Below are 13,972 nucleotides of genomic sequence, written 5' to 3'. Positions count from 1 at the left end.
TCTGATGGAAAGGGTTACGGCACATATGGTGGCTCTGATGGAAAGGGTTACGGCACCTATGGTGGATCTGATGGAAAGGGTTACGGCCCCTACGGTGGATCTGATGGAAAGGGTTACGGCCCCTACGGTGGATCTGATGGAAAAGTTTATGGGCCCTACGGTGGATCTGATGGAAAAGTTTATGGGCCCTATGGTGGATCTGATGGAACGGGCTTGTGGCCCGATGGCACGGGTGGAAATGCATACTATGGAGGACGTGACAATCAAGGAAAAAATCCAACATACAGAACACACCTAAATATAAACCTTGGAGATGATAAAGGACATCATGGTGGAAAAAATGGCATACCAGGATATCCAGAATACTTTAAAAAACACTTCAGACCTGGGGATGCAAAGGGGGTAGGTACCGACGGGCACGCACCGGGCACTTATGGCGTGCACCCTGGGGGAAATGGAGTAGCACCAGGAGAAGGAAGCTACGGAGACAATAAATGGTCCGATGGACAACATGGAAGTGGAACTGATGCGCAAAATTTATCTGGACCCCACGGACATAAGGGAGTTGGACCGACAACGTACGATGTAGATTTCGGAAAAAAAGGCCATGGAAAAACAAACGGTGGTGGACCAGGCGAAGAAGGGGCAAACAAAACAAATCCTTCACATGGTGAAGGAGGCTATGAAAAAAATACAGGACCAGAAAGGTATGAGGGAAACGGAACTCCATACTATGTCCAGCATCCCGATGACAACAACGGAAACGGGACGACAAGTTATGGGTTAGATAATGGGGAACATGGTGGTACGCAAGGCGGACAGGGGCATGACGGACACGGGCAAAACCACCCAGGAAGTGCAAACGGCACGGGCACATATCCCATGCACACTAATGGAGGAAGTAATGACCAAAGCTTAAATTACATTCATGGATTACGGCCTGTTAATTCAGGTGACGGACAAGGAATTTATGGCGGTAATGGAATTAACAACCCATTAGTATATAATGTGCAGCACGGGGGATATGGCCCTAAGAATATTAACAATAAACAAGCGAGCGATCATAGCTCCTCCAATGAAGACGTCAACAACAACAATAGCATGAGAAACAAAACATGGGTGCACAGTAAGCCAACGGGAGGACATACAGACTCCACTTCCTCATACGCTTCATATCCAGATTCTGACGATACCGAGTATGAGTTAAAACCAGGTGATGTTAGAACATTAAAACCTAATAATACAACAAATCCACTGACGGAGGCAACTGACGGAATTGCTTACGTAAAAGGAACAAATGCAGGTGAATTCCCCAGGATGCACGGCACCGGCACGGGAAACTACGGAACACAGAACGCAGGATCGGGTGATAATAATAATATGGATGAACACGGATCTACTCCTATCATTATAAAGTATGACAATACGCATGCTAAACGGAGAGCAAAGGAAATTGAGGAAAATCTCAATAAAGGGGAATATTCTAGAGCAAAAATGGCGAATGCAAAAAAAGGGCAGAAATCACAGGGAACTGAATCTGACGGGCAGGATGAAGATGTAGATCCTTCCAATGTGTTTTACGTAGACAACGGACAAGATATGCTTATTAAGGAGAAAATGTCAAAATCGGAAGGATCAGACGAAATGACAGAGGAAGGACTGAACGTAAAATACAAAGAACAAACGGGACCTGTAAATTACCATTTTTCAAATTACATGAATTTAGATAAAAGAAATACGCTGAGCTCCAATGAAATTGAATTACAAAAAATGATAGGACCTAAATTCTCAGAAGAGGTAGATAAATATTGCCGTCTTAATGAACCTTTACAAAAAAAAGGAGATTTCTTAAACCTTTCCTTTGAGTATTCCAGAGCGTTGGAAGAATTAAGGAGCGAAATGATTACCGAGTTGCAAAAAAGAAAATCCGTGGAATTTAACAATTACAATAATATTTTAAATGCCATTTATAACTCTATGAATAGAAAAAATACCAACTTTGGGCGGGACGCATACGAAGATAAAAACTTCATCTCAGAGGCTAACTCCTTTAGAAATAAAGAAATGCAACCGTTAAGTGCCAAGTATAACAAAATTTTAAGACAATACCTTTGTCATGTATTTGTGAACAACCCTGGAGTAAATCAATTAGAGAGACTATACTATCATAATTTAGCCTTAGGAGAACTGATCCAACCCATTAGGAAAAAATACAGCAAAGAAGCATCATCCTCTGTGGGTCTAAACTACGAAATTTATATAGCCTCCTCTTCTAACATATATCTAATGGGTCACCTGCTGATGTTGTCCTTAGCTTACCTTTCGTACAATCACTACTTTGTGCAGGGGGTGAAACCTTTTTATTCTTTAGAAACCATGTTGATGGCCAACTCGGATTACACATTCTTCATGTACAACGAAGTTTGCAATGTGTACTACCGCCCCCCGAAAATTTTCAATAAAGACATAACCTTTATCCCTATCGAATCTAGACCTGGTAGACACAGTACCTATGTAGGGGAAAGGAAAGTAACTTGTGATTTGTTAGAATTGATTCTAAATGCATATACTTTGATAAACGTACACGAAATACAGAAGGTCTTTAACAGCAGTGAAGCGTACGGTTATGAAAACTCCATTTCGTTTTCGCACAATGCAGTGAGGATATTCTCACAGGTATGTCCAAGGAATGATGCCAAGAATCCCCTCAACTGTGATTTTGAAAAGTCTACACTGTATAACCCTAAAATCCTAAAAATGGACGAAGGGGATAAGGAAAACCAGAGAAGTTTAAAAAGAGCCTTTGATATGTTACGAACCTTTGCCGAAATAGAAAATTCATCCTACAAGCCAGAGCCCAATCCTAATTATATTAGCCTCATTTTTGAGCAGAACTTGTACACGGATTTTTATAAGTACCTGTTCTGGTATGATAATAGAGAATTGATAAATGTACAAGTTAGAAAGGTTGGGGGAAAGAAAAAAAACAGTAAAATTCAATTTGTCTACGATGAGTTTATCAAGAGGGGAAAGCAATTAAAAGATAAATTAATCAAAATGGATGCCAAGTACAATACCAGAAGTAAAGCACTATATGTTTTCTACGCCCTAGTGGACAAATATGCCAACATTTTTACGAAAAGCGAAAATATTAGAAAATTCTTCTTAAACGATGTGTCATCCGTACGTCATCATTTATACTTAAATAGTGTCCTGTCTAAATCTCCAAAGTCTAATTTAGACTCCATGAAGAAGACGTTAGAAGAATTGCAATCTTTAACAAACGCCCCACTAAAATTTATCGTACGAGGAAATAATTTAAAATTTTTAAACAACATAGCTAGATATGAAAACTTATTCTATGTGAACTTATTCATAATGTCATCCCTTTCGAGAAAAAATCCAGTCAAGAGTTATTACAATGAGAAGAAGAAAATGTTAACAGCTACAATGTCTGAGAAGTTTGCAACTTCTACATCTGCGTTAATACCACATAAACTTAGAAAACTTGTAGTGACCATGAAAAAGGGACTCCTAAAAAAGAGATTGTTAACTGCGCTTGCCAAGATGAAACTCTTGCAACACATTCCTGCAAACCTGCTGGAAAATATATTAACCACCATCCGTTTTACCACTCATACCATTGCTTCTAGAGAAATTATTCAAAACGCCAAATATATGCCAAAAAACATGAATTTTTATCAACACCGAAATGTGGAGCTTGCCAAACAGGTATTTACGGATGGGGGATTTGCAAAGTATGCCGACAATTTAATGTCGACGTGGTTCACCAAAGGGTTCGAAGAATACAAGACGGAAAAACTTGAACAACAAAAAATGGAATTTTCAATTGATAAGGAACTGAAGGAGGCCAGCAATGATAGCAGCAGTGAACGCGCAGAAGTCACGGAGCAGGAAAAATTACAGCAAGAGCAAAAAGAATTAAATGAAGAAAAGGATAGACAATGGCAACAGAACAAATTAATTTATAATCAAAATGACAAATGGGATCACTACATAAATAAAGAATTCGCAAAGGCTTTAGGAATATGGCTAGAGCTTTCGGACAATCCATATAACAAAGACTCCTTCATCTACAGAGTTGTTGAGGATAGTAAGTACCTACTAGAAAGTAACATCGAAGACAATATCATGTTCTCCAGAACGGTCAAGCCAACGAAACAAACAGTGTTTCGAAAATTTTTCAAAAAAATTGTTTCCCTTGGAAATATGCTCCTGCGAAAACCAAGTTTTAAAGTAGAACATGCCATTTGGTTTGGAGCAACCATCAACATGAAAAAGGCAATGATGTTACTAGAAAAAGTGGCAGAGTTGCATAAGCTTCTACGTAATGAAGATGAATCTTGGCTCATTAATGAAGCCTTCATCGAAATTGTAGACCATGTAGTGCAAATCAGCACAGACAGACGCTTACGTGAACCGTTTAGTGTCGCTAGGAACCCCGGAATGGTGGCTATCAACCCGGCATATGCCCAGTTAAATAATGAAGAGAGAATGAAGGAATTACAAAATTCGATGTGTGCTGATCATTGTTCTGCTTTGTGGAAAACGATATCAACTTTTGCTTTGCAACATTTGAAAAACCCAGACAGTTTACATACTTATGAATCCAAATTTTCTAAAAATGCATTTGGCAACAAAATTGATGACCAAAATTTTGTAAACGATTTTAAAATGATCCTCGGAGGGGATGCTGTCCTGCACTACTTCGATGTCTTGCTACCGAAATCTATGAAGAAAGAATTGAAGGCCATGACAAATGGAGTCTCTCTATCCTCTGCATTTTCTCTCAAATTAACCAAAATCATTTTTAGCGAATTGCAATTGCCTTACTTAAGTCAAATGTTCTACACGCAAGCTCCATATTTTGGTCACTTCATAGGTAAATGGCAAAAGGAAAGAGAAAAAAGTAGGATGAAAGAAATACTAGGGTTCATGACTCTGGGCACTTTATCTGCATACACAATGCTGAGCGCAATGGATATAACTCAGCACGCCAGTGACATTGGAATGGGACCTGCCGCCAGTTGTTACACGTCTACTCTCCCTCCACCTAAACAAGTATGTATCCAACATGCGGTTAAGGCAACTTTAACTAACTCGACACAAGCTTGCATGAAGAGTGTTTTCTCCGTTGGTCTCTTCGCATCCATCGGACCCTACTTGTTTGCACCCATGGCCGGTCTAGCCCTATGGAATGTTTTAAAATCAGAGTTTAAAGTTCTGCAAAGAGTTGATATGGCGCTCAAGAGTGTCTTTAATAACATGTGGAAGAAATTTCTGTCACTAAAGGGAATTCGCAAACTGAAATATATTTTCAAAAGAAGAAAGACCATGAAGAAGAAAATTATCGAAAAGGCCGAACACAAAATGTTGGAAATGAAAAATAATCCCCAAATGGATAAGAATCATAAATTGGCCGTCCAAAAAATGCACAAGCATGTGTCCGGAAGTTACCACTACATATCGTACGCACGCATACAGGTGTAGGGTGGTGGAGTCTTCATTTCCGCGGGCGCGTTGGAGAAAGCTTCTCCCAGGTGCTGAAGTGCGTGTCCATACGTTTATTCCCTAGCGTTGGACGCGCTTTTCTTTTTGAATTTTTTGGCTTACTACCCAGGTGCACGTTGGACGTGGCTACGTGTACGTAGGAAGGGCTCGATAATGCGACGTTCTGTCCGCCACACTGCTCAATTGGCCGTTTCGTCATTCCGACATTTGTACATTTTAATATTGCCCCCTTTTTTTTTTTTTTTCTCTCACCCGATTGACCCCCCACCCCGTTGGTGCACCTTTTCGGTAATTAACAAATTTGCGCTCTTGCGACGCACTGGGGCCTTTATTCCGCCGCAGCCGTTGCAGCCACTGATTCGGGGTTGGTTCATCGACTTTGTTGCACTTTTTGCTTGGGTTTTAATTTGTACGCCCGCGCCTCGGGCTTCTGCGTTCGTTCTTACCCTTATCCATTTACCCTTTGGAGTGATTTTATGTGCCCACCTCCCATTCATTGTTGCATTTAAAATTTTCCTTTTTTTTTTCTTTTTTTTTTTTGGCTCATAAAAATACAGTTCTTTTAAATATTCTCTACATTTTTACCAAACGTAAAAAGAACTCATGAAATTAATAAAATAAAAATTGCAAAACTAGATCGAGGTAGGCTCTTTTTTTGCACTTTGCGGAAATGTGGTGCATGCTTATTTATGTGCATACATTTTGAAACATTGTCCCGTGTGGATGCTCATTTTAAAGATTAAAAATTGGTTAAGCATTTTGTTTTAGCCGTTTTGACGTGACGTACTTGGAAAACCTTAGGCGATACATCGTTTCGAAGGCGATTTATTAGCCGAGTTAAGAATGTTGCATACTGCTGCTCCATCCCGTTGAACGCAGAAACAGGACATTTTGCATTCTTTTTTATATGTAGATAACAAAAATGGAAATGTTCCAAAAAGGTATCTCTATTTTGTGATGTATAACTGAGGGGTGCAAATTGGAAGGCTACATTTACACAAGTTTATTTAGGTTGTGCGTTTGCTTGTTTTTTTCTTTTTTTTCATTTTTGCAACCCCCGTGAGATGCCGTTGTGGGAGGTCCATTCCTAGACATAGCCAACTACACTGAAAATCCCCTCATCGTGCACACAATTTTTATGGAAACAAAATGGAAAAGCAACAATTTGATGAGGAGAGAGGAAAAAAGGACGAAGAAATTATAGCCAAATTAACGATACTAAAGATATCCTCTGTGATCAAAAATGGAGATGTATCAAATTGCAGAGAACTAATTTTAAAAAACAGAAACATAGAAGAATGTGAAGAATTATATCAAATGAAAAATTTGCAAAAAATTGACTTGAGTGAAAACAAAATAAAAGATATGTCGATGCTTGAAATGAATTTAAATTTACAACAAATCATTTTACAACACAATTTAATAGACAACATAAATTACCTAAGCAACATAACCAACTTAGTGTACCTAAATTTGTCAAACAATAAAATCAAAATAATGGATGGCGTGTGCGAATTGAAAAATTTGAAAACGTTAATATTAGCATATAACGAGATTGAGAAAGTTCCCAATTTAGCAAATCTTCAAAATTTGGAGACCCTCATTTTAAAAAACAATAAAATTGAAACGCTTGCAAAACCGACCAAAGTTATGACACACTTAAAAAAAATCTCTCTCTCTTTTAACAAAATGAGAGAATTTTGTTTTGGTTCCCATTTTTCAAGTGTACAAGAGTTACGATTAAACAATAACAAATTAACACATGTCCAGCGGGATGTCGTATACATGACCGCGTTAAAACAGCTTTATATACAAAATAATTTCATTATGGACGCAGCAATTTTAAGCCATTTATGTGAACTGAATTATTTAAAAAATATTGTCATTTCGGAGAACCCCTTTTTTAAAAACATGAACATTGAATTGTTAAATAAATTTATTCAAATGTGTAAAAAGAATTTAACGACCATTAATTCGGTAACAATTCCACCTAGTAGAAAATTTCACAGCTTCCTCTTCGACCACGCAAATGATATAGCTGCTAAGCAGCAGAACCACCGTCGCAATGGTCATGAGTCCAAAGCCGGGGGAGGCCCTACTCAAATGTATGCCAAAAGGGACGACGCTCACATGGGGAGAAACAACCTGCACATCCGCAAAGGGGATTGGAAGAAAAAAGGAAAAAAAGGTGAAAAAAGGAATAAAATGAAAAAATCACAATAAGGTCAAACTGACATACGTTGTGAAGACATTCAAATGACTCGTAAAATCGGCGAGATATAGAATTGACAAGTTGACCTGGCATGAACGGTCGGGCAAAACTGCTCAGGTGTGTGTTTTTGTACTGCGTATATATATATAACATATCCATTTTGTGGCTACTTTCAAGCCTTATTTTTGCCAACCTTTTTTTTTGTGATTTTTTTTATAACATTTAAAAATGAAGAAAAAGATATATTCGCTGCCTTCTTTTTCCTATTTTTCGCTCAACAAAATATCCCTTTCACTAGTGTTTGTGCAGTTTACGCACTTCGCACAGTTCGTGCGTTTTTTAAGCCCGAAATGGGGGCTCGCAGCTTGTGTGTTATGTGAGCCATTGTACGTGGCCAAAAAACTGCTACGCACGCCGCGTATCTTGCACAACTTGGATTTCTTAAAAATGCAGCTGCTGGGAGGAAAAACCAAAGCTGCCGCCGTCGGATCTGTTCAATACATACACGTTCTTTTTTCTATACGCATGAATGAGAAAAATTGATGCAACCTGAGCATTAAAAAAGTGAACTACTTTTTACCATCACTCGAAAGGAGGCACATGTACATTTACATAGCCATAGCTAGCACAACACTCGCAAAAAGGAAGAACCCCCCCCAAAAAAAAGAACAAAACAGTCGCATCCATTTGTTGGCATATAATAAAAGCTGAATTCAATGAATAAGTACCTCTTGTGCAGATTAAAAAATAGGACGCTCGTGCAAATTTGTGGAACAGACTCTTTCAGATTTCTACAAAGCTTGACAACCAACGATTTAAATAAAATAATAACGGAAAAGGATTTTTCTTTATACAAAAATGTCCCAAAAAATGTACTATCCAGCCTGGATGATACAAGTGCGTATCAACTGTGTGGCCATAATGTAAACCACAAAAAATGGACGAAGGGATTGCCTTCCCTATTTTTACACAACAATGGCAAAATATTGGCTGACTGTTTTCTATACAATGTAAAATATACTCATGAAGAAAATATCTTTAGCCTCTTTTACATGGATTGCAATATCAAAGCATGCAGAATGTTGCTCAGCATATTGGAAAAGCGCAAGCTCGCATGTGATGTTCACTTTAGCCAGATGTCCAACATCGCGGTTTATCAGCTCCTGCCAAGTGCTTGTGTCCTCCAGGGGGGAATTTCCAAAGTCGACGCTGTGGGCATCGATGGAGATACCGCTACCAAAGTGAAGGACGAACTTTCTACTCTTTCCAATGACCCAGGAATATTCCTCTTGTCCAAGGATGCAAGAAATGATCACTTAGGATATAGAATGTACCAAATGAAGAGGGAGGGGCAGAAGCTGATAGACGAGAAAAGGGACAAAGGGGAAAGCATAATCATGACAACAGATTTTGTGCATTCCCCCTTGAGTAAAACGCCCAGTGAGGGGATCGACCAGATTAGCAGCGAGAATAAAAAGGAACCCTGCGAAATGCTTCTCAGCTTTGTAAAGGAGGAAAAGGTAAACTTGCCCGCCACTTTCATGTATGACTATATGAAGCTGAATTTAGGAGTCGTCGAAAATTTGTATTCAAACGATCCGCTTTTTGGGGATGTCACGGAGGAAGTCGCAAGCGATTCGCATGTTTCGACTGTTTATGGTGGGCCCAGTGCGTCCGATACAGCAAATGGCGCAAAGGGCAACATGGACAGGGACTCGTTCAAATATAAAGACCTCTCCCCCTTCGACCTCAACTACGATAAGTTAAACTATTTGGCCAAAGACAAAGGATGCTACGTAGGCCAAGAAGCAATAAACAGAACAAGGAACGAAATATTTATAAATAAGTACCAACTGACCATGTGTGTAAACTACGACTACCTCGATATGTTTCTGGAGAATTGCGACAGTTTAAACAAAACTATTTTGGCTGATTCGTTTTTTCAAAAATACATAAAACGCATTAATGATAGGAGTTTATTGAAGCCAACTTTTTTTTTGTTGAAAAATGCATCCAGAAATTTGGAACGTGCCATTAACTATGAACAACAATTTAACGTAATTGTTCAGAAGGGTTGCGCAAAAGGTGGTGACTCCGCAAATAGTAGCGACATAGCAAATGGTACTATAGTGGGAAATGTCTTTTTTTATAACCATGTGATGGGATTATGTTTTTTAATCAAAAAGCGGATAGCCCTTGTAAGTGGCGACATTTATTCTGCTGCTTCCAATGTGTATATTAAAAACAAAGTTGGTGAAGAGCACCACCGAGTTTGTCTTTTCCCATTTAATTATCACAGCAAAGCATTTTAGCGAGAAAAGAAGAGGTGCAATGCATTAATGTGTACCAGGATACACATTATGCTAGGGGAAATCCTCATAGGAGGGAAAAAGAAAATAACACATTCTACTGAAAAAAAATTGAGAAACTCACAGAAAAAAAAGGGTAAACAGACAAAGATAAAAGTGGAATAAAAATCGCAGTACAACATGGCAAATGCGAAATTGATCATATTTTACGCCCCACTCAACAAAAAAAAAAGAAAAAAAGTGCACACACTACCTCAAGGCTAAACTAGAGCACATCGTCCGTGCTCACAGAATCCAGATAATTCCTCAAAAAACGCGGAATTACGAAAACCTTTTTGTTGAATTTTTGATACGCATAAATATTCAGAAGGTAGTAAATGGACCCACTGGTCACGCCCAGTATCCCCGACAGGGAAGCTTTCAAATCTTGTGCATGCAAAATATCAATAAAGATGGACAAATAGGGTAAGTAAATGTTGTAAATATTTATTCCAAAAATCAAATTAGATTTCTGATAAGGATTTAACATACAGTTTACAAAGAGCAGCGATTTCAGGAGTGCTGTTGAATAGAAGGGCTTCTTTAGGTAGGAGCAAATTATGGAGAGGATAGAAATTTGAGACAAATAAAAAGCAAGCGTTTCAGGTGAACCCACAGATTTCTCCAACTCTTGACTCTGCACATATAACATATACACATTTGTTAACACGTATAGTGATATGTCACCATAAAACAATGCTGATGTTACAATTCTGTAAAATTCAAATGCTCTGATTATTCTTTTATCGTGTAGAGCGATGTCTTCTGGTTTTAATCCAATGAGGTTAAGGGTTAGCATCAGTAAAGCGGACGATAAAAAAAGCTTAGTTACAATTTTTGTGTTTCTATACTTATCCATAAAGGATGATTTTAAGTTGAACAAATATTCTTGCAACAACTGTTTTTTTTCAAACAACAGTTGCAAGGTTTTGTTTTTATTCCTCTTTTTTTTTATTGCATGGTTGTTATTATTTATATGTAAATAAAACTTGTTTGCCTTTTTATTTTCCAAAAATTTGTTAATTTTTTTATAGCGGATATCATTGCTGAATAGGTTCTGCCTCTCCAGATTCTTCTTCGGTATGCGTATATGGAACAGTGCCCGTCTCTTATAAAGTAGAAAATTCCGATGGTGTGCATATCGATCTTGTACTTTACCCTTCAATAGGCTGTATAAGTACGTCTGCTTCGCTCTATTTACGTCATTCTGTCCTTTGCACTGTACATGTGCCTTACTTCTGTCGTCAGCTATGTATACAAGGATCCAAATTAGGCACAACAAAATGTTCATCTTTTACCATGGAAAAATTACGCACAGAGGAGAGGCCTATACTGCGACTACTGCTACTGCTTCATCTGCGCCGATATCGACGGCACTTGCTCAGGCAGATGCAAGCGTGCAGGAATACACACGCAGCGCAGGTATGGTAAAACAGGAGGTTTGTTCACTGAACGTCGCTTTGTCGTATCCTCGCGTGTGTACTTTGGAGCCTAGCGCCGCAAATGTTTCATTCCAACAGGGGCTGCAGCTAAGTTCTGTACATTCCGATGCATTAGTCAGCCAGTGGGGCAGTCACATATGTGCGCCCATGTGTTCCATTACATCTGCGTAAAAGTTTTTCCCCTTTTTCTGATCCTAAGGGCTACACTTGCATTGTACAATTGCCCTCCTTCCAATGGTTGCGCACATTTTTCTATTTAAAATTAAGATGTTTTCACGTTTGCTGTAGTAACTTTTTTGCATCTTACATTGTTATTATATTTTTATTATTTATTTTTTTTTTTTTTGAAGCGGGGTAAGCGATTCCACAAAAAAAAGGTACCATTGCAGCACGCTTACACGATTGCCCCGTTGGCGTCCCTCACGAGAGTGGCGCTTAGGAGCATCTTGCATACACGTGTGCATACATGCATGAACGTTGTATCTGTTCATTTTACCCTTGTTGTGCGAATCATTGTGCCATATAAAGGAACCAATTTGGAGGTGACAATGATGAACACAGGTTCGACTTTTATAATGATGCGCCAGTAAAATAAGGGAAGGAAGGAACCACCAGATGTATAGTATGCAAGGGAGAGAATAATATATCCGCGGTGATTATCTTTTAAGCCATCTATAGGCCCAGCGTAGCTGTTTTTCCGCAGGTTTGAAGAAAATCTGACTTTCGCTTACTACATGGTAGGCAAAAACTGAGTGTGTTTAATTGGGCTTTATTTTATTCTTCTTCGTTCCGCGTCTGTACTCTTGTTGAGATATTATATGGAGCAATACAATGGAACAGACAAGAACGCATAATTTTTCTTACCAACAGATTACGTATATTTCAACAACAAATTGACGAAAGAAATGAATGGAAGTTGTTTCCAAAAAGGGGGTTGCACGTCCCCCGTCTGAGCAGTGTGACATCTGTATAATAGATTATCAGCACAACGAACAGTATTTTTTTTTTTTTTTGTTTTTGCGTCCTACTGCATCACAAAATAATCGTATTGGTCTTTCATTTCATTACAAAGCGGACATAAGCATAATGATCAAATGTGTGCACCCTTTTAAGATTAAAAAAGCGCACACTCCCATTTTTCATCACCCCTTTTGAAGTTTTTTTGTAACGTGTGGCTACACGGGTTGTGGTCTTGTTTTTTCCATAGTAAAACATACCACATGATCCGGTATGTCTCGCAAAAAAGCAAAAGTGACTAACAGTTGTATTCATAAAGTGGAAGTATGTACTGTTATGTACCTTCCCCGTCCAGGCTAACGAACGAAAAAATTACAAGCATGACGGATGGCACACTCTATATGGCAAGTCACACTTATAATAAGCGTGTTTTTTTCTTTTTGGTGAAGTTTTTTTGTCCTTGGGTCGTTTTCCAAAAGTGAGGAAATTCGTATACTTGTAAAATAACAAGCTCCTATTACTGTTCAAAATCGTAACGGCGTTATTGGTATTTTTTTTTTTTTTTCTTTTTTTTTTGGGGTGCCAAACTGCGTTTTATTTATGCCGCTTTTCCATTTCTGGTCCTATTATTTGCACCTTTATGAGAATATTTTTTCTCAAACTTCAGCAAGTTTGCAATTCTTTTTTTTTTTTTTTTTTTTTTAACGTTATGTAATAGTATTGTTACGTCGCAAGAAAGCAATACTTCATTCATGCGAGGCAAAATTACAATATTGTTTTAACTTAACCTTCGCATGAATAAGGGGGAAACAATGCGCAATTCCGTAAAGCGGAGTGAAGGACGAAAGTGAAAAATGAGAGCTGCGCAAAAACTGCTTATCTTGCAGCTTTTGTTTTACGTTTGTTTTGACTTTCAGCTTTTGCTTATGTTTCAGTAACGTGCAGCTGTTTATTTACTGTTTTCTCAATTGACTGTTTTTGTTTAACCCGACCAATGTTGCCCATTCTACCAACTGCCCCTCCCCCAACCACTGCAAAGTTGGATACAATGACATTTGTGTCCCTCGACCCCTTTTGATGTTTTTTGTAGTGGAAAGTTATAGTAGAAGAGAAAGGGACACAAGAGTGTCGACATTCTTCCAAACTTAGAAAATACAAACAGTGGCCCTACGACGCATATATACAACAGAGCCTTCTAAAATATATACGTGTGAGGATACACTTGTAGGGCAAGACGCTAATTGTACACACATTTGCGTGAGTTTTTTTTTTCCGAAAAGGTGTGGTGGACATCGTTGCACAAAGAGCAATTAATAGGAAGAGTTAACACAAAAGAGGAGTAAAGGAACGCAGATAGTAGGAGAGGACATAAATTATAATAAAACACATGTACAAAAAAACACCGTGCGCGAGTATCAGAGGCGCCACAAGCACGCCGTTATAGGACGGAAAAATAAGTAGAACAAAAAACACACCTTTTA

The 13,972-nt window shown here is 38.5% G+C and overlaps 3 protein-coding genes across 3 annotated transcripts in view; 2 read left to right on the top strand and 1 right to left on the bottom strand.

The window, feature by feature from the left end:
* Positions 1-5,511, top strand: part of AK88_03436 (uncharacterized protein) — a gene marked incomplete at both ends in the record, with an annotated part of 6,951 nt that extends 1,440 nt beyond the window's left edge. Inside the window, one exon of the mRNA XM_012481053.1 lies at positions 146-5,511. Coding sequence (XP_012336476.1) covers positions 146-5,511 — 5,366 coding nt within the window. The remainder of the gene's footprint in view (positions 1-145) is intronic.
* Positions 5,512-6,681: 1,170 nt separating this feature from the next.
* Positions 6,682-10,056, top strand: AK88_03435 (uncharacterized protein; the record flags this gene model as incomplete). The annotated part of the gene is made up of 2 exons (XM_012481052.1): positions 6,682-7,720; positions 8,522-10,056. The coding sequence occupies 2 exons, from the start codon at positions 6,682-6,684 to the stop codon at positions 10,054-10,056; spliced, it is 2,574 nt and encodes an 857-aa protein (XP_012336475.1).
* A 262-nt stretch (positions 10,057-10,318) lies between these two features.
* Positions 10,319-11,383, bottom strand: AK88_03434 (uncharacterized protein; the record flags this gene model as incomplete). The annotated part of the gene is made up of 1 exon (XM_012481051.1): positions 10,319-11,383. The coding sequence occupies one exon, from the start codon at positions 11,381-11,383 to the stop codon at positions 10,319-10,321; it is 1,065 nt and encodes a 354-aa protein (XP_012336474.1).
* Between the last annotated feature and the right edge of the window lie 2,589 nt (positions 11,384-13,972).

Source organism: Plasmodium fragile (genome assembly GCF_000956335.1).
Source record: "Plasmodium fragile strain nilgiri unplaced genomic scaffold supercont1.39, whole genome shotgun sequence".
In the NCBI taxonomy this organism is placed as follows: Eukaryota; Apicomplexa; class Aconoidasida; order Haemosporida; family Plasmodiidae; genus Plasmodium; species Plasmodium fragile.
Note: the sequence above shows the minus strand (reverse complement) of the source record. Positions and strands in the feature narration are given on the sequence as shown.